The 19300-nt window shown below is 40.2% G+C and overlaps 1 protein-coding gene across 1 annotated transcript; it reads right to left on the minus strand.

The window, feature by feature from the left end:
- Positions 1-3704: 3704 nt before the first annotated feature.
- IL17A (interleukin 17A) lies at positions 3705-6809 on the minus strand. Its single transcript, XM_047734909.1, has 3 exons — positions 6779-6809; positions 5135-5331; positions 3705-3942 (listed from the first exon to the last, which is right to left on the minus strand). Exons 1-3 carry the CDS (start codon positions 6803-6805, stop codon positions 3705-3707), a joined length of 462 nt encoding a protein of 153 aa, XP_047590865.1. The 5' UTR covers positions 6806-6809.
- Positions 6810-19300: the final 12491 nt, after the last annotated feature.

Below are 19300 nucleotides of genomic sequence, written 5' to 3' on the forward strand. Positions count from 1 at the left end.
TAACATGAACAAGAAATAAACTTTCATTTATTTGAGCTTTGCCTATTGCAACAGCTTTTAATGACCTACACTGACCAGGTCCCCTGGAAGTTTGAGAATCATTGAATTATAAACTGTGAGAAGCAAGGCAGAAAGGCCATTTACAATGCAATTTTCATAGTAACTTTGGAGTTCGAGAGAAGTAAGAGACAGAAGAAAACTGATGACAGGTTTGTCATGGATTGGTTGAGGGAATGAATGACAGAGAGAATTCAGATTTCTTGCTCAGATGAATAAGTAGATGATGTCATTTGAGTTGATAAGAGAGGCAGTAGGAGAACTAATTTGGGAGTAGAGCTAGTGAGTTTAGTCCCTGTTGACTTTGAGGTGTCTGTGGACAATGGTTCGAAGTTTACTTCAGCGTTGGCTGCTACATGCCAGGTCAGGTGCAAATGGTCTGGATCTCAAGGGACTCTTATAGATTAAATAGATAAATCCAATATAGTATTTAACAGTGGTGATAAACGATACCCAAAGTGTTCTTAGAGCTCAGAAGAGAGGGACCTACACAGAAGTGATGGGTCTGGCAAGGCTCTTGAGAGGAAATGACACCTACTGGAGTCTTAAAACATGGGTGGAGCAGTGGGATGGGGAGGGGACCAGGGCAGGTGTCAGGCTATTTGGGCTGTCAAAAAGAAAAATACCATGGACTATGTAGCTTACAAATGACAGAAATTTATTTCTTACAGTCCTGGAGGCCAGAAGTCTGAGATTGAGGGACCAAAGCTGAATGAAGACCTTCTTCCAGGTTGAAGACTTCTTCTTGTATCCTCACCTGGCAGAAGGAGAGGGAGTTCTTGGGGTCTCTGCTACAAGGACATTAATCCCATTCTCGAGGGCTCTGCCTCCATGATCTAATCACCCCCAGTGACTCCATCTCTTAATCCCATCTTGCTGGGGGTTAGGTTTCAACATATGAATTTTGGGGTAGACATACACATTCAGACCATAACAACAAGGTTTGAATGGAGGGACAGGAGGGAGACGGTGGTAAAGGCATTCAAGGTAGAAGGGACCGCATGACACAGACATTGAGTTCAAGAAAAGTTCGCTATGGCTACAGGGTACACATCAGGGAGGAAGCACATGAGATAAAGCAGGCACAGCAGGAGGGCCAGGTTATGGAAGGTGACTATTGTCCAGTCTGCTTTTGTGCCAGAGACAGATGCTGGGGGAAGGATGAGGAGGACAGGAGCTGTAGCCGCCAGGACAAGCGGGAAGCTGTTGTAATAAAGCAAGAGAGATGAGAAAAGATGATGCCCTGAATCTGGGATTAATTGGAGAACATCTGGAAAGTGAAACTTACTGAGTTTGGTGATTTGTGGACATTAGGACTGAGGAAGAGGAAGAGGGAAGCGTCAGGATGCCTCCCAGATTTCTAGGGGACTGGGCAGATGATGGTGCTAATGGGGCAAAGTGAAGACAGAATAAAAGCAGGACCTCCTGGAGGGAGATGGGGAAGGTAACTGCTGCTCTTCACCCACAGAATTCCCAGGAATACCGTCTCGTGAGAAAGAGTAGGTCAGGACTGTGGGTATATTTGCCTGTTTCCGGCCCTCCATCCCAAAACAGAAATGGATTTTTATTTTCACCACCACCATTCAGGGAAAACTGGGAAATGAAGAGCAGGATTTGAACACAAGTCTGTAAAGCAGGAAGGTGGTAAGAAACGGCCAGTGGCAGCTGCCTGGGGAGCTCTTGTGCAAGGACCAGGACAGGAGACGGCCATGAGAATCCGTGAGAGTACACAGATGACACCAGAAGGAAGGACCCCTAGGTTTGGAATTGGAAAAGGAGCAGAGAGAAGCCACGGGTATCTGAGTGGGGCTGGAGCATGAGGAAAAGGAAAATGAAGGAGCCCATAGGATGGATTTCACCAAGCAAGGGGTGGTTGGACTGGCCTGAGAATTTCCAGGGCCCTCCAGAAGTAGGGCAAGATAGTGTGCTGGGCAAGATAGTGTGCTGGGAACAGGTTATGACTCGAAACCCAAAACTACTCTGGAATTGAGTATGATTCAGTTTTTATTTTACTTGGGCTGAATATTTCTCATACTTGAAGTTTGTTTTGCCTCAGTGGCTATTTTTTCTGTCCTGGGGAGAATGGGATAAAAGGCCAGGAGCAGGAGGGGGTAGTCCTGGGGTGTGGCCTGAGGAAGGAAAAAAATGTTCCTCTCTAGATCTCTAGTTGGCATTAATCTTCAAAAGAAGCCTGAGTTTGGAGAGAGACCGGACATTCTAGTTTGAAAATAATGTCTTTTTCCTCATTCCTGTCAAACTTCAGGTCACATTTTTGGGATGGTCTTGTTTTTTCTCTGTAGGGTCTTTAATAATGATGGACCGTATCCCCAGGGCCTTTCTTTTTATTTGCTTAGTTCATTTTGGGATGCTTGTGTCCACAGCATGGGTCAATAGTATGAGAGCCTTGGTCCTCTATTGTCTGGAAGGCTTATAAAATTGAGTACGTGGACTTGGGGTGGAGTGCTATGATTCAAGGGCCTTCTCTTTCTTTCTTTCTTAGATTTTATTTTTTATTTGTCAGAGAGAGAGAGAGAGAGAGAGAGAGAGAGAGAGAAAGCACAAGCAGGGAGAATGACAAGCAGAGCAGGTAGAGGGAGAAGCAGGCTCCCTGATGAACAAGGAGCCCAATGGCAGACTTGATTCCAGGACCCTGGGATTATGACCTGAGCCAAAGGCAGACGCTTAACCCACCAAGCCACCCAGGCATCCTTGTTTTGTTCTTTCAGCAAAGCTGCATACTCTTTCAAATCCTCTCTGAAGGATTTTAAGTGAGAAAAAAAAATAAGGAAACCGATTTTCTTTCCAAACTTTATTACAAATGTTTTTTATTATGAGGGTTTAACAGAGTAGAGTTAGACTTGACATCTCTCTCATGAAACCTCAACAATTTACAGAATTAATAAATAGGAAACAAAGTTTAGTCTTTTTTACAGCCATGTCATGCACTCCTAAGACAGAATTTTCGACCACCACTAAATTCTCTGCAGGATTTCCCTAGGCAGAACAGATAATCACACTCTTTCACCTTTCTCTAAAGACTTAAACATAAATAGATCCATAAATAGTTCATATAAATATAGGTTTACCTGTTAAATAACAAAGTACTCAAGTCTGGAATCGTGTCTTAAGAAATACAAAATAAAGGGGCGCCTGGGTGGCTCAGTGGGTTAAAGCCTCTGCCTTTGGCTCAGGTCATGATCCCAGAGTCCTGGGATCAAGTCCCACATAGGGCTTGCTGCTCAGCAGGAAGCCTGCTTCCTCCTCTCTCTCTCTCTGCCTGCCTCTTTGCCTACTTGTGATCTCTGTCTGTCAAATAAATAAATAAAATCTTTTAAAAATACAAAATAAAGCCTGTAATTCATTAAAATGAAATCTTCTGCCCCAAAGTTATCTCAGGGTCTATTAAATACATAAATAGCTTAAAGCCCTTAGAAAAGCACACCGAAAGCAAATTGGTACTCAGTCAAAACTTTCTACTCTGCAGAGAGGGAAAGATTATTCAGATTCTATCTCTGCACAAAAAGTGTTCTCTCTGAAACTTCAGTTGGATGAACTAGTTGAAGTAGCCTATTGAGTTTGGTCAGAAATGGGGCTGGGTGTGCTCCCCAGAAAGAGTAAGGGTGCTGGGGAGCTGGGACCAGAAGCTCTTAAGCCACATGGCGCACAATGGGGGTGACGCAGGTGCAGCCCACGGCCACCAGCATCTTTTCCAGCCGGAAGCTGTGGGGGCAGTGCTGAGACTCCCTTCGCAGAACCAGGATCTCTTGCTGGATGGGGACGGAGTTCATGTGGTAGTTTATCGTCCCTTCAGCACTGACACAGCCCAGATGGCGGCACTTGGCCTCCCAGATCACAGAGGGGTATCTCTCAGGGTCCTTGTTGCGGCTGCAGGGGGGACAAAAACAAGGGAGAAAGTGAGTATCTGGAAAAGCGGGGAGGAAATCAGACAGGAATAAACAAAGGGATGCACATTCACAGGGTGACAGAGCATGGGCATTGCACATTCTCAAAGTTTGGGGAAAGCTTGGATTTGCAGGCACGTGAATTGTTATAGAAGAGAATGATCAGTTTTTCCCAATTTCTTTGAAGAATGAACCAAATAAGGTAGATGAGACTGCTGAGGGGATTTTAGTTTGATACAAAGAACAATTTCTTAAGGTATATATGATAGAGAAAGGCCAAGGGAATCATGTAGGTATACGATAGCCATTAATCTGACTTAATGAAGTCTGCCTTTGAAGCAGGGAAGGGATCAAAATTTTATCTGACAGCACAGTCATGGGATAGAGCCCAGAGCTGACACAAAGGGCTGGAAACAAAAGCTTAAGCCCCTCTATAACCTTCTCTTCCCTCTCTCCTCCAGCTGAGTGAATGACTTGCTTTGACTTTTGACTTGATTTATTTGAACTATTCTTAGTAATGGGAGGCTATAGTCACCACATAACTGAAGTGTTTTTTTGTTTTGTTTGTTTTTGCATAAAATCAAAATACTAAAAACCATTTTGTATTTAATCTTAATGGGGTCTAAATATTAGCCGTACTAAGAGCACAACAGATATAGGTCTGTTGGTGATATAGATCAAGGCTGTCTGACTCAAAAAAGGGTGCAAATATCCAAGATGATATTTCCTTCACTGGGTTTCAAACCATATTATCCCACTGCTAATATGACCAAAAAAAAGAAAGGCACAAAAATCCCAGTTAATTACTATTTATTTTCAACAAATCATCTCAGTGGTAGGTCTGTTAAAGAGAATTCAAGCATTAATCCCCAAGATAAATTTTTTAAAAAATAAATTTAGTAGACTTGGGGCATCATAAATATTGGAATAATGAATAACGTGAGTGGGTTTTTGGTGTCGGTGACAGTGAGACCTAAGGGGTAGGTAGTATGGGGGAGAGGTGGTCCTGTGCATCAAAGAAATCTGTAGAATAAAATTTGAGAATCTTTGCACAATAGCCCTTCCAGATTTGACAGATGATTCTGAGTAAAATCATCCTCAAGGTGACTTAACTGGCAGTCCTTTGCATGAAAGTTAGAACAATACAGAGATTTTTATTGGGAGCCATTACGTACTGCAGATTCCAAGGTGACGTGGATCGGTTGTGGTAATCTGAGGGCCTTCTGGAGTTCGTATTCCCGTTAAGGATATTCAGATTGACCTTCACATGCTGAGGGAAGTTCTTGTCCTCAGTGTTTGGGCATCCTGGATTTTGTGGGAATGCTATTCCCACCTTCGCAATAGCCATCAGGCTCAGCAGCAGCAATAGTGCCTGGAAACGAATGGGGAAAAGAAGGTAGGATATTGGATTAGCATGTGGTTTTTGTTAACAAATTGTAAAGATTATTGTATTGCTAATCATGGAGAACATACTATGTTCCAGGGTGCTCTATAATAAATTTTTGGATCAGTTCGATGAAAGACTGGTTGTATGATGAAAATAATGACTGAAATAAGACCATGGAGTGTTTACTAGTCTTGAACATTCTTCTTCTGAATTAGGAGAGACACCTTTTTTTATTGGTTGGCAGTAATTTTAGTAAAAATGGCAAGTCATTTGTCTCTGTCCTAGCATTCTGTGAAACCCTATGTGAAGTCAAATGTTTGCCTTAGAAGAAAGGGCTGTAGAAAATGCATGTCATATCATATCTGTGTTCATGTGAGAAATGCTGGGCAGACATTCAACCCCAAACTTGTCCCCCCACTTTATGTTTTCTTATGTATATTTTCCAGTTTTTCTAAAGTTACAAATATACACATATTGAATCTGTAAACAATTAAATTAAATATTCCAAAAATATAAAGACCATCTACTCTAAACCATAGTTACACATATCTCTATTAGAATAAGTGGGTTTGGTGTATTAGACTATGGTATAATAGGGGCGCCTGGGTGACTCAGTGGTTAAGCATCTGACTCTTGATTTTGGTCCAAGTCATGATCTCAGGGTTGTGAGATTGAGCCTTGCATCAGGTTCCATGCTCAGCAGGAAGTCTGCTGGAGATTCTCTCTCATCTCTCCTTTTTCCCCTCCCCAACCCCCCCAAATCAATAAATAAATCTTTATTTTATTTATTTTTTAAAGATTTTATTTATTTATTTGACAGGCAGAGATTACAAGTAGGCAGAAAGGCAGGCAGAGAGAGGAGGAAGCAGGCTCCCTGCCGAGCAGAGAGCCCGATTCAGAACTCGATCCTAGGACCCGGGATCATGACCTGAGCCGAAGACAGAGGCTTTAACCCACTGAGCCACCCAGGCTCCCCAATAAATAAATCTTTAAAAAGAAGCTTATGGTATAATAATAGAATAATGGAAAGGAAAGTCAGTGTTGCCATTAATTAAATCCTCAAGGATAGTACACTATTTTATTATGAAATAAAGAAAAATGCTCTTGGAGAATCATATTAAATCCCTTGTACTCAGAAAATCAGATTTTCAATAAGCATTCTTTCTTACTGCACAGCATCATGTGACACTTTCCATGTGGTTTAGCCCCAATCTAGCTATCTTTCAGTTTTAATCTCATTGTTCAAACTGATGTGTATCAGTTCTTGAAAATGCTATAAAATGACGAGTATCTACCAAAGTCTTAGTATCCTATCCTATGTATGCAGCATTCTTGGATCTCCATAGTTAGAATCCAGAATTTCATGCCTGCAGTCCAGAAATATTATTTGGTCCAAATCAACAGAAGTATTGCACCTTAGTGCAGGACTCACCATGGATGAAGTTGTCATAGGAGCCATTGTAATCTTTCCCAGATGACTGGAGATGGATCGGCTTGTGCCTGCTTCGAGATGGACAGAGTGTAGCGCTAACTTGCCCCTTTTTATAAGACTTTGCTCCTCTGTGGTCACTTACGTTGACGTATTGAGGTGGGTAAAGGAAAGACATCATTTTAGTTAAATGTTCCATCCTCAAATGAGGTCAGAAAAGAACCTCCCCTTCGTGACAGGTAGTATCTACTTTGAAGGAAAATGGACAGGGCAGAAATTCATGTTTTAAAAGACTATGTCCTTTCTTCATTATTCTAGGAACTATTACTTATCAGAAGCTGACTAAGATGAGCTAATATCATTTACTTATGGGCACATATGAAGATATCATAAGAGCTATGCTCTATTTTAATGGTTCATGGGGAAATGGAAGTTCGTTATAACGTTCAAGTCTTCTGATGTCACATATCTTGATTTCCCATTGGATAATTCCTTTCCTTACCAGATTTTCTAGACAGATGTTGTGGAGTCCATTCTAGAAACTATTCAAGGTCTTGCCATATAAAGAAACAATTGAGAAGTGAGTAAAAATATAATGATGTGAAGGTATATTATTTCACTGAATTAACACCTGCTTTGTTAAATGTTTACTCTGCTTAAAAAAATAATAACTAGGTTCCAGAGATGTGAGGTTTACTATTAAAGGCATGTCTAACACTACATGTTACCAAGCAACTTGTTAACTCATGCCATTCTTCAAGAGGAGTAAGATGGAAATGAAAGAGTGAGGGGACCATGTTGTATGACCTGAACTCATGGGTCCTGATTCCCCTTCCTCTAAATGCCTCCATGCCTTTTGCTAAGGTTTGATTTTCTTAGTTGGAACAAACAGCTCCCATAACACATAGCTTATACCTACCTCTATAATAACTTTTGCTTCATTTTGTACTCTATTTTGTTTGGCTGGAGAAAGCATATTTAAGACATATGTTTATTTCCATTTTTAGATTCTTTTATAATCCTTCAACATGATGTCTGGTAAACAGTAAGTGCTCAATATTTTGACTGATTGACAGTATGAATGTTGTTTAGTTAGCTCAGAATCTTGAATATTCTTTTTGGGACCCAACTGTATTTCAGTAACCATTTTGATTGAATACCTTGACTCTCCATCCTGATCCTTTTGTTGTATGACAAGGTTATAGCTGATTTTGGACCACCCCAGAGTGGAGAATTTCTTGCCTTTTGCTTTCAGGCAAGGATGAGGTGGAAGAGAATGTGCATGCTGCCAATTCTTTTGGTTGATGGCCAAGGGGGGAAGGCTGAGTCAGTCTTCTCCCTATTGCCTGCCTCCTATACCAGTGAAATCCAGCCTGTGTGCCAACTTTGAAATGCCAATCCTTAAAATAAGTCTGGGGAAATGTGGTGGGTTTTCACAAAAGTGTAAAAATGATTATTTTGAAGTGGTGGTCAGAGTGGGGTGTGCCCAGCCTTGAGTAGGTCTGTTTTCCCAGATGCACACCTGAGCTGGAAGCCTGTGCCTTCTAGAGGAACGGTTAGAAGTATAAAGGAGGTGTGACGAGTGGGGAGGCTCTTTCTCTGTATTTGTCTATGGAAGCAGTTGGCTCAGGTTTGAGTACCTGTTGAGACGGGGTGAGGTGGGTGGGCTGGGAATGCTGGATTAAGAATTAGGATGCTTGGGGCGCCTGGGTGGCTCAGTTGGTTAAGCAGCTGCCTTCGGCTCAGGTCATGATCCCAGCGTCCTGGGATCGAGTCCCACATCGGGCTCCTTGCTCGGCGGGGAGCCTGCTTCTCCCTCTGCCTCTGCCTGCCATTCTGTCTGCCTGTGCTTGCTCTCTCTCCCTCTCTCTCTGATAAATAAATAAAAAATCTTAAAAAAAAAAAAGAATTAGGATGCCTGGGATGCTGGAAAAGAAGGCACGTTTGTGTTCATTGTGGTTCTGCCATTAACTAGTCATGCCTTTGGGTACCTCATGTCCTTGAGTCTCAGTTTCTCTAATGATAGAATGAGGTTTTTTGCATCAGGTAATCTTTGATTATTTATGAATTTTCAAAAAAAAATTGTGGTAGAGCAAATAGGAGCAGCACATTATTTTACTTTGTGATTTTCCTTGTTTCTTTGAGGGCTTGGAAAACAGACATCTATAGGACACGGGGAACTTCAGATTGGGAGTTGGGACCTGGATGAGGAGAAGGTCCGCTGCTGGAGACCGGGAAATACTCCTGGGAGCCAAAATCCTGGGTGAATTTCACTGGATGATACTGGTGAAATGTCTGTGGGCTTCTTGACTTAGGGAAGGGATTTTAAAGGCTCCTTGGCATTATTAAGACACCAAACTTTATTCCTTTCTACTTATAATAAAGAACAATGTGAGAGATAGAAGAAAATTTTCTTCCTTTTGCATTCAGGAGAGAGTATTGTGGAGTCTTTTGTCTTGATGTAGTGGAAAATTAAGACTGTCATTAAAAAAATAAAATAAATAAGCTAATTTTGAAAAAAGTCTTGCTTGGGTGGTGAAGTTACCACTGAAATACTATTGTTCCCTCCCTTCCTTCCTCTCTTTCTTTCTTTCTTTCAATATAGTTGATGCACACATTACATTACTTTCAGGTGTACAACATAGTGATTCTACAAGTTCATATAAGTTTTTTTTTTTTAAAGATTTTTATTTATTTATTTGACAGACAGAGATCACAAGTAGGCAGAGAGGCAGGCAGAGAGAGAGAGGAAGGGAAGCAGGCTCCCCGCTGAGCAGAGAGCCCGATATGGGGCTCGATCCCAGGACCCTGGGATCATGACCTGAGCCGAAGGCAGCGGCTTTAACCCACTGAGCCACCCAGGCGCCCCTAAGTTTTTTTTTTTTTTTTAAAGATTTTATTTATTTATTTGACAGAGAGAGAGATCACAAGTAGGCAGAGAGGCAGGCAGAGAGCCAGGAGGAAGCAGGCTCCCTGCTGAGCAGAGAGCGGATGCAGGGCTCAATCCCAGGACCCTGAGATCATGACCTGAGCCGAAGGCAGAGGCTTAACCCACTGAGCCACCCAGGCGCCCCAAGTTCATATAAATTTATATGTCATGCTATGCTTACCACAATGAAATCATCTTCGTGATACTGTATTTTAATTTCTTTTCTATGGCCTTTTAAAAAAAATTATCTCTGTAGTAGAGTAGTAGTAGTAGTAGAGAGCCCAATGCAGGGCTCCATCACAGGACGCTGGGATCATGACCTGAGCCAAAGGGAGACACTTAACCAACCAAGCCACCCAGGTCCCTTTCCTCTTGAGTTTTAAATCTGGAGGCCGATACTTTGAAAATGGGCTAGCATACAGCAAGCAACATCAGACATTTTAAATGAAGATATGATATTAAGGGAGGAGAATGTCTGTAATAGACAGTCATCTGGAAGGCCTTGGAGAATTGCCAAAGTCAGGATTTAACTGAGACCCAGATTTAGATTTGATTTATCAAGGTCTAGATCATCTACTCCCAACTTCAAAATGTTAATGGTGTTATGTACCAGAGGTTCAGCGTTGAGGTCCAAACTATTGTCTTTTGAGAAACAGGACTTACTATATATGAAATTAACATGATTTATTAAATAGGAAACATCAATCATAATGTCAGCCTGATCGTATCATTGTTCCTCTCCAGCATAACACTGTTAGGGATTCACAATGGTCTGTGTTTCTGAAGGCCATCCTGAATGATGAATTGTTGGGTGGGAATACTGCAGGGGTAGGGAGAGGCTTCCTCTGAGATCCCTGGTGAAGGAATTTCTCTTCCTCAGATGACATGCTGGATTGAGGGAATGACTGACAATGAGGATATCTAAACAGGGTGATTGTTAATGGGTTGGTAAGGGCTGAGAGGTGAGAGGCAGAATCCTCAACATTCAGATTCTGTTTTTTCACCATTGGTCATTCCAACTCTTGGTAGGTTGTTCTTCCTGACGAAGACCTGTGGGAACAGCTCCTTTGAGTAACTTAATTTCTTCTACTTTTGGTTTTTGATGTTGCCCCCTCTGTAGTCTAGACCATACTATTTTTATGTGATGAAATCAGATCATAAAACGGTTTTTAATGTCTTTAAAAACCAAATGGTCAAAAGAACAGCAAACAACCATTACATTATCCATGTGAGATATTTGATTCTGTTCCTGGTAACTCCCAAATAATGCATAATGACTTTTATCATTTATCTCATAAATGACGCTTGCTCTTTACACATCTTTCCCAGCCTCAAAGAACTGAGATAATGCCTGAAAGCTCTGAAAGGAGATATCTCACATCACATTATCTGGAAACAATGGCAGTCTACCAGTGTTTCCCCAATCCCTACATCAGAATCCACAGTCAAACACATCATATAAGTGTGTCAATTTCTCCTTTGAGTAATAACTACTAAGCTCATGGAAACCAAGCCTCTTCCTTAGGTGGGTTTCTTACTAGTCTTTTACTGAAACAGTGATTTAAAGTGGGTCAGAAAACTTTCCATTTCTTTGACGAACAAATAAATTTAGAATTCTGTAACTATACATTAGCAGCCACATGCAAATTTGTTTTACGGTGGCCTTCCCTTTGGTAATGCTGACTTCATCTTATACCCTGAGAATCAAGGTCAGCAAATGACTGAAGTTTCAAGTCTAAACGGATGTCACTTAAAGTAAGGTCTAAAATTAAATAAGCAGCACAAACCGCACACTGTGTGGCCTACCAAGAGAGCACCTTTAGAGTCTTTTCAGGTATTTTGAAGCTAATGTGATTTAGAGATAACCACAGAATGTGGGAAGGAAAGATACAATACTTGGTATTGATAAATACCAAGTAAAGATTGGTATTTGGTAAAGATACCAATACTTGGTTCTTCTCCATGGGATACAGTACAGAGCATGGTATGGACCCGTGGAGGCTCAGTGACTCGTGACTTGGAACTACAGTAAGATCGATAGATGACAGTGCTGTATTCCTTATTCCAAAATTCTCTTACAACAAAAATTCAGTTAATAAAGTAGAGAAAAATATAAATCAGGCCCACAGGATGCAGATTCAAACGTCAAGTTCCAGGAAAAGAAAACCCAAATTCACGGTCCATAAGTCCAAAAAAACCCAACATAATTACTCTAGTTGAGGTTTACATTTGCCTCTGAGCTTCCTGGCAGCTGAATTAAAAAAGTAGTTATGCTCAGTTACGTAGTTCTCATTATGAGAAAGGAAGAAGCTTGCTAATTTCTTAAAGGAGATGGAGTTTTTCCTATTGTTACATTTTTAAAAAAGATTTTATTTATTTATTAGAGAGAGAGAATTAGCAAGAGTGTATGAGCAGTGGGGAGAGAGAAGCAGGCTCTGTACCAAGCAGGGACTCTGATGTGGGGCTTGATCCCAGGACTCTGGGATCATGACCGGAGCCAAAGGTAGACACTTAACTGACTGAGCCACCCTGGGGCCCCTTATCGTTACATTTTGAAGGGAAGTTTTCATCTGGGGCTTATAAAAGGCCCTTGTTCAGTATATTGGTTAAGGACAAGTTTTTGACCTTAGACATTCCCATGAGATTCCAGCTCCACGTTGGTAGCTGTGTGTCCTTGGGAAAATTATATCGCCTGTGACTCAGTTTCCATACCTACAAAATGGTGATAACAATAAAACATGACTATAAAGAGTGGTGAGGACTAAATTAGATACTGTTTTGGAGGTAATATATATGTGTATTAAATGCTCACTGAATGTTGTTAAAATGTTAACTTTTATCAGAATGTCAGGGCATGAGACTCTGTCAGATATTGTCAAATTTTTTGAGAAAAAAGCCATTGGTTCCAAGGGATACTAGTTGTCTGATCATTTGAATGTCTACTCTGTGAGGAAGTAGGGGAATTTCTTCAGGGTTCCATAATGGTCTGGATGAAATAGCCATTCATTCAACAAATATTTCTCGAGTACTTGTTACATACCAGGCACCGTGCTGAGCTCTAGGGATAGAACAGGGTAGAAGAGGTTCACCTCTAGGGTAATTCAGACCCTGTATTCATATTCTGTGCTTACCAAACTATTTGCTAATAATGAAGTAGCCTTCTTAGATACTTAGATAACCTGGAAACAAGTGCCCTGGATGGTTGATACAGGCATTCTGATTGGTACAAGGCAGTAGTTTTCACTACAAATTATTAATTTGTCCTTCTGGTTTATATATTGTTATGCTTACAATAAAGGAATTTCAAGGTTTATATTTATTGTATTGACCTTAACTCAGAGCTGCCATCCCATATATATTACATATTTTCTATCTATCCATCCATCAATCATCATATACATTTCTACACCTGTACACACACACACCTGTACACACACACACACACACACACACACACACAGAGTTTTTTTCAGACCATGAACATGATATATGCTCATTTGTTATACAAAATAGTGGGGTGAAGGAAGGAAGAAAAGCAAAAGAAGAAAACAAAATCAATCCATAATCCCAATTCTTAGAAATAAGTTTTGGAGTATACTGCTCCTGTAATTTTACAAAATGTGACCATTTAAGGTGTATTGTTCTAGTTTTTAAAAATACAGTTAAGAGAGTATAAATATTTAATGAAGTTGGGCCATATTTTAATACTGTTTTATAACCTGTTTTCTCACCTCACAATGTGTTCTAAACATGTTGTCCTGGTAAGCTTCTTTTTGTCTTTGTATGTGTTTGAAACAGATTTGCCCCCTAACCTCCTGAGAAATGAGGTAACAGCAGACCATTTAACCAGTTGTTGATCGTTGAATATTTTAGTGGCTTCTAAGTTTTAATTATGTCTTTAACTTCTCTATATCTTCCCCCGCCCCAGAGCAGGGACAACCTAGTCTGTGCGTAGAAAGGTATATGATGATAGATGGATAGATAGAAAATATATAATTGTATATGGGATGGCAGCTCTGAGTTTGGTTCAATACAATAAATATAAATTCTAGCTCAGTAGAATTCCCGTGGAGTTCTGCACTTCCAAAGTCACTGAATTTGGCTGACGAGCAATGTTATCAGGATATAAAAGCAAAGAAAGAGAAAGACCAACAGGGTTACATATGTTTGGTTGGGGAAGTAGGGTGACATTTAGGTATTCCTAATGCCGGCAAGTTACAATAGTTTTTGATGATGGCTTGACTCAGAAGGAAGCAAGCCCAGCTGAAGGTCAAAAAAGAGAAACAGCTTATTAACGAGGCCCAACAGGACAGGTTCAGAAAACAAAGCTTTCTCCGTAGTTACGTGAGTATGAAAAGTGTAATGATAATGGGACCTATTCACTATTTTAATGGTATGGCAGATAAATCATTACATGAAAGGATTTATTTGCTCAGACATCCCTGAGTTGCAATTTTCTTACTTGTACTTGCCATGGTGGACATAGGAGTGAATATTTGGGGTCAGAATACTTCCTTACCAATCTTTGCTTAATAAAATAAATAGAAATTGCTTTAGTAAGGAGGGTAAGCCGTCCTGTCTATACAAACATGAATTTAATGTATGGTAATTTATTCACAGATAGATGACAGTCAAATATAATAATAATAATACTGTTGAAGATAAATTGGCAGGTATCTATAAAGCTTCTTAGAAATCTCAAGTAGGGGTGCCTGGGTGGCTCAGTCATTAAGCGTCTGACTTCAGCTCAGTTTATGATCCCAGGGTCCTGGAATCGAGCCCCACATCAGGCTCCCTGCTCGGGGGGGTGGGGGGGAACCTCCCTCTCCCACTCCCCCTGCTTGTGTTCCCTCTCTCGCTGTCTCTTTCTCTGTCAAATAAATGAATGGAATCTTTAAAAAAAAAATCCTAGGTAATATTATTACGAAGGCAATAGCCGTTAAAGACATCAACAAAAACAGACAACAGAAAGGCATATGAGTATGAAAAACAGTGGCCTAACATATGGTAAGTGTCAAGGGAATGTCAATGATATATACTTTGTAACATTACACAAGACTTTTTTGATCTTTATCTTTCATTTATTTTATTTAATTTCAACAACAATCCTATAGGATACTACTATCCAAATTTACAGAAAAGAGAACTAAGGTTTGGTGGGTTTCAGCAACTAGTTCCAAGTCACCTAGTCCGCTGGTGGTGGGCCCGAGACCGGTCACAGTGTGATGGCGGATTCTCAAGGCTGTGGTCTCTTTACTGTGACAAACTGAAAACACTGATAGAAGGACATCGTTTTTTTTGCTATTTTCTTTTTAATTTTAATTCCAGTATAATTAACATGCAGTGTTATATTAGTTTCAGGTATACAATATAGTGATTCACCAATTCTGTACATTACTCAGTGATCATTGAAATAAGTGGATTCTTAATCCCCTTCCCTTGTTCCACCATCCCCCACCCCAACCTCCCCTCTGGTAACCGCCAGTTCTCTATAATTGAGAGTCTGGTGTTTTGTTTGTTTGTCTCTTTTTATTTTCCTTTGTTCATTTGTTTTATTTCTTGAATTCCTCGTATAAGTAAAGTCATGTGATATTTGTCTCCGACTTATTTTACTTAGCATTTTACACTCTTTAGATCCATCCATGTGTTTTAAAAAAATTTTAATTTCTTTTCAGCGTAACAGTATTCATTGTTTATGCATCAGCCCAGTGCTCCGGGCAGTACGTGCCCTCCATAATACCCACCACCAGGCTCACCCAACCTCCCACCCCCATCCCTTCAAAACCCTCAGATTGTTTTTTCAGAGTCCATAGTCTCTCATGGTTCATCTCTCCCTCCAATTTCCCTCAACTCCCTTCTCTCCATCTCCCCATGTCCTCCGTGTTATTTGTTATGCTCCACAAATAAGTGAAACCATATGATAATTGACTCTCTCTGCTTGACTTATTTCACTCAGCATAATCTCTTCCAGTCCTGTCCATGTTGCTACAAAAGTTGGGTATTCATCCTTTCTGATGGAGGCATAATACTCCATGGTATATATGGACCACATCTTCCTTATCCTTTCGTCCGTTGAAGGGCATCTTGGTTCTTTCCACAGTTTGGTGACTGTGGCCATTGCTGCTATGAACATTGGGGTACAGATGGCCCTTCTTGTCACTACATCTGTATCTTTGAGGTAAATACCTAGTAGTGCAATTGCAGGGTCATAGGGAAGCTCTATTTTTAATTTCTTAAGGAAACTCCACACTGTTGTCCAAAGTGGCTGCACCAACTTGCATTCCCACCAATAGTGTAAGAGGGTTCCCCTTTCTCCACATCTTCTCCAACACACGTTGTTTCCTGTCTTGATAATTTTGGCCATTCTAACTGGTGTAAGGTGGTATCTCAATGTGGTTTTAATTTGAATCTCCCTGATGGCTAGTGATGATGAACATTTTTTCATGTGTCTGATAGCCATTTGTTGTCTTCATTGGAGAAGTGTCTGTTCATGTCTTCTGCCCATTTTTTTTTTAAGATTTTATTTATTTATTTGACAGAGATCACAAGTAGGCAGAGAGGCAGGCAGAGAGAGAGAGGGAAGCAGGCTCCTTGCTGAGCAGGGAGCCCGATGTGGGGCTCGATCCCAGGACCCTGGGATCATGACCTGAGCCGAAGGCAGAGGCTTTAACACACTGAGCCACCCAGGCGCCCCCTTTTGCCCATTTTTTGAGATGATTATCTATTTTGTCTGTGTTGAGTTTGGGAAGTTCTTTATAGATCCTGGATATCAGCCTTTTGTCTGTACTGTCATTTGCAAATATCTTCTCCCATTCTGTGTGTTGCCTCTTTGTTTTGTTGACTGTTTCCTTTGCTGTGAAGAAGCTTTTGATCTTGATGAAGTCCCAAAAGTTCATTTTCACTTTTGTTTCCTTTGCCTTTGGAGACATATCTTGAAAGAAGTTGTTGTGGCTGATATAAAAGTGGTTACTGCCTATGTTCTCCTCTATGATTCTGATGGATTCCTTTTTCATGTTGAGGTCTTTTATCCATTTCGAGTTTATCTTTGTGTATGGTGTAAGAGAATGGTCGAGTTTCATTTTTCTACATATAGCTGTCCAATTTTCCCAGCACCATTTATTGAAGAGACTGTCATTTTTCCACTGTATATTTTTTCCTGCTTTGTCAAAGATTATTTGACCATAGAGTTGAGGGTCCACTACCAGAACTCATACAACAATTCAGAAATGTGGCAGGATACAAAGACAAGGTACAGAAATCACTTGCTTTCTTATACACTAACAATGAAAACACAGAAAGGGAAATTAGAAAATCGATTCCATTTACTATAGCACCAAGGACCATAAGATACCTGGGAATAAACCTAATCAAAGAGGTAAAGGATCTGTACTCGAGGAACTACAGAACACTCATGAAAGAAATTGAAGAAGACACAAAAAGATGGGAGACCATTCCATGCTCTTGGATCAGAAGAATAAACATTGTTAAAATGTCTATACTGCCTAGAACAATCTATACTTTTAATGCCATTCTGATCAAAATTCCACCAGTATTTTTCAAAGAATTGGAGCAAATAATCCTAAAATTTGTATGGAATCAGAAGAGACCCCAAATTGCTAAGGAAATGTTGAAAAAGAAAAAAACAAAACTGGCGGCATCATGTTGCCTTATTTCAAGCTTTACTACAAAGCTGTGATCACCAAGACAGCATGGTACTGGCATAAAAACAGACACATAGACCATCCATGTTGTTTTAAATGGCAAGATTTCATTCTTTTTGATGGCTGAATAATATTCCATTGCGCGCGTGCGTGCACACGTGTATGTGTGTGTGTGTGTGTGTGTGTGTGTGTGTGTACCACATCTTCTTTTTCCATTCATCTATCATTGGACACTTGATGGTTTCCATATCTTGGCTATTGTAAATAATACTGTAATAAACATAGGGTACATGTATTCCTTCAAATGAGTGTTTCCATAGTCTTTGGGTAAATACCCAGTTATAGAGTTACTGGATCATATAGTAATTCTATTTCTCACTCTTTGAAGAACCCCATACTGTTTTTCAGAGTGGCTGTACCAGTTTGCCTTCCCACAAACAGTGTGTGAGAATTCCTTTTTCCCCATATCCTTGCCAATACTTGTTGTTGGTATTGAAACTTGACAAAAACTTACTCTGCAACAAATTTTCCTACTTTCTAAAAGTGACTTTCTGTTATTTTTGAAGTTTAAAAATTGTGAAGCCTTAAACATTATTAAATTATCTTTTGTTCACCTATTTGCAGGTATACCCTCTTCCATTTACCATTGTCTGTTATGTCTGTTTTATGGCAATCCTTCAGTGTCTAGTGCTACGACCATGTCTAGATTAAGATACCTTTAACATATAGACTCCCCTCAAGGTGCAGGTTTCCATAAAAATAAATAAGGGGGGAGCAGAGAGAGATGTCTGTATTTCTGTCTTTCACTGAGGATGCAGGTGAGAGGATCAGTGCTCAATTCCCTGGCTTAATTTCTGATTAGCAGACCAATAACATTTGCTTTTCCTTTTCCCTAAAAATGGGGACATCGGAAGAAGTAGAACTTAAGCATGAGAACTGCATATTATATGTTGACTGTAAATCAGATTTTTTTTTCTTTCTGTTTGATCTGAAGAACTAGAACATTACAGTCATTATACATTTCAACTATGGAGACAAACTGCAGGAGTCAGGGTTTAAAACATTAGACCAGGGGCGCCTGGGTGGCTCAGTGGTTAAAGCCTCTGCCTTCGGCTCAGGTCATGATCCCAGGGTCCTGGGATCGAGCCTCACATCGGGCTCTCTGCTCAGCAGGGAGCCTGCCTCCTCCTCCTCTCTCTCTCTGCCTGCCTCTGTGCCTACTTGTGATCTGTCAAATAAATAAAAATCTTTAAAAAAAAAAAACATTAGACCAGTATTGAGTTAAGCCTCATGAACCTGATGTCGAGTGTAAGATGATAGTAGATGAAGAACAACTGACTTTGAAAAATGTCTGATGTACATATTATTAAACATGCTTGATCAAAGTTCAATTTTACTTATATACCATTATTCATTTATTTAGTCTGTTGTTAATGCACTTTAAATTCATTTCAAATTATTCTCTATTAATACAGTGATAAGTATCTTATTAGTTACATCTTTGCTCAACTACATGTTATTATTATTATAGGACATATACAAGTTTTTGCATTATTGTCTATATTTTATTGAGAAAATGTGCAGACTACATAGTTTCTTTCTTTACAATAGAAATCAGTTGAGCTAGCTGAAGCAAAAACGTGAAACAACTTTAAGAATATAAAGGTGGCTTGAGGAAATCAAGGGCAGGAATTACAGCAAGCATTTAGGAGCACTCGCATAAGAGCTAAAAAACAGAGTCAAGCAATTGGTCCCTCAGCCATCCTCTCCTTAAACGATGTCATTACTCTCTCTGTGGATACTTTTTCTCTACACTGTTGGCTTTCCATGTTCACACATTCTCAGGTCCACTGAAAGGCATTTCTCTGATGCCAGCCAGAGTCTCAGGAGGGTCTGATTGGCTTATTTTGAGTCATGTCCAATCAGCTATCCTTG

Source organism: Lutra lutra, chromosome 6 (assembly GCF_902655055.1).
Source record: "Lutra lutra chromosome 6, mLutLut1.2, whole genome shotgun sequence".
NCBI classification, from domain to species: Eukaryota; Metazoa; Chordata; class Mammalia; order Carnivora; family Mustelidae; genus Lutra; species Lutra lutra.

What these genes read in the sequence shown, in the direction of transcription:
- IL17A (XM_047734909.1), bottom strand. Translation starts at nt 6,805, where the DNA reads ATGGCTCCTATGACAACTTCATCCATG. An exon ending in CTATGACAACTTCATCCATG is followed by an intron (nt 5,332 to 6,778) that starts GTGAGTCCTGCA and finishes ATTCGTTTCCAG; the next exon opens with GCACTATTGCTGCTGCTGAG. An exon ending in ACGTCACCTTGGAATCTGCA is followed by an intron (nt 3,943 to 5,134) that starts GTACGTAATGGC and finishes TCCCCCCTGCAG; the next exon opens with CCGCAACAAGGACCCTGAGA.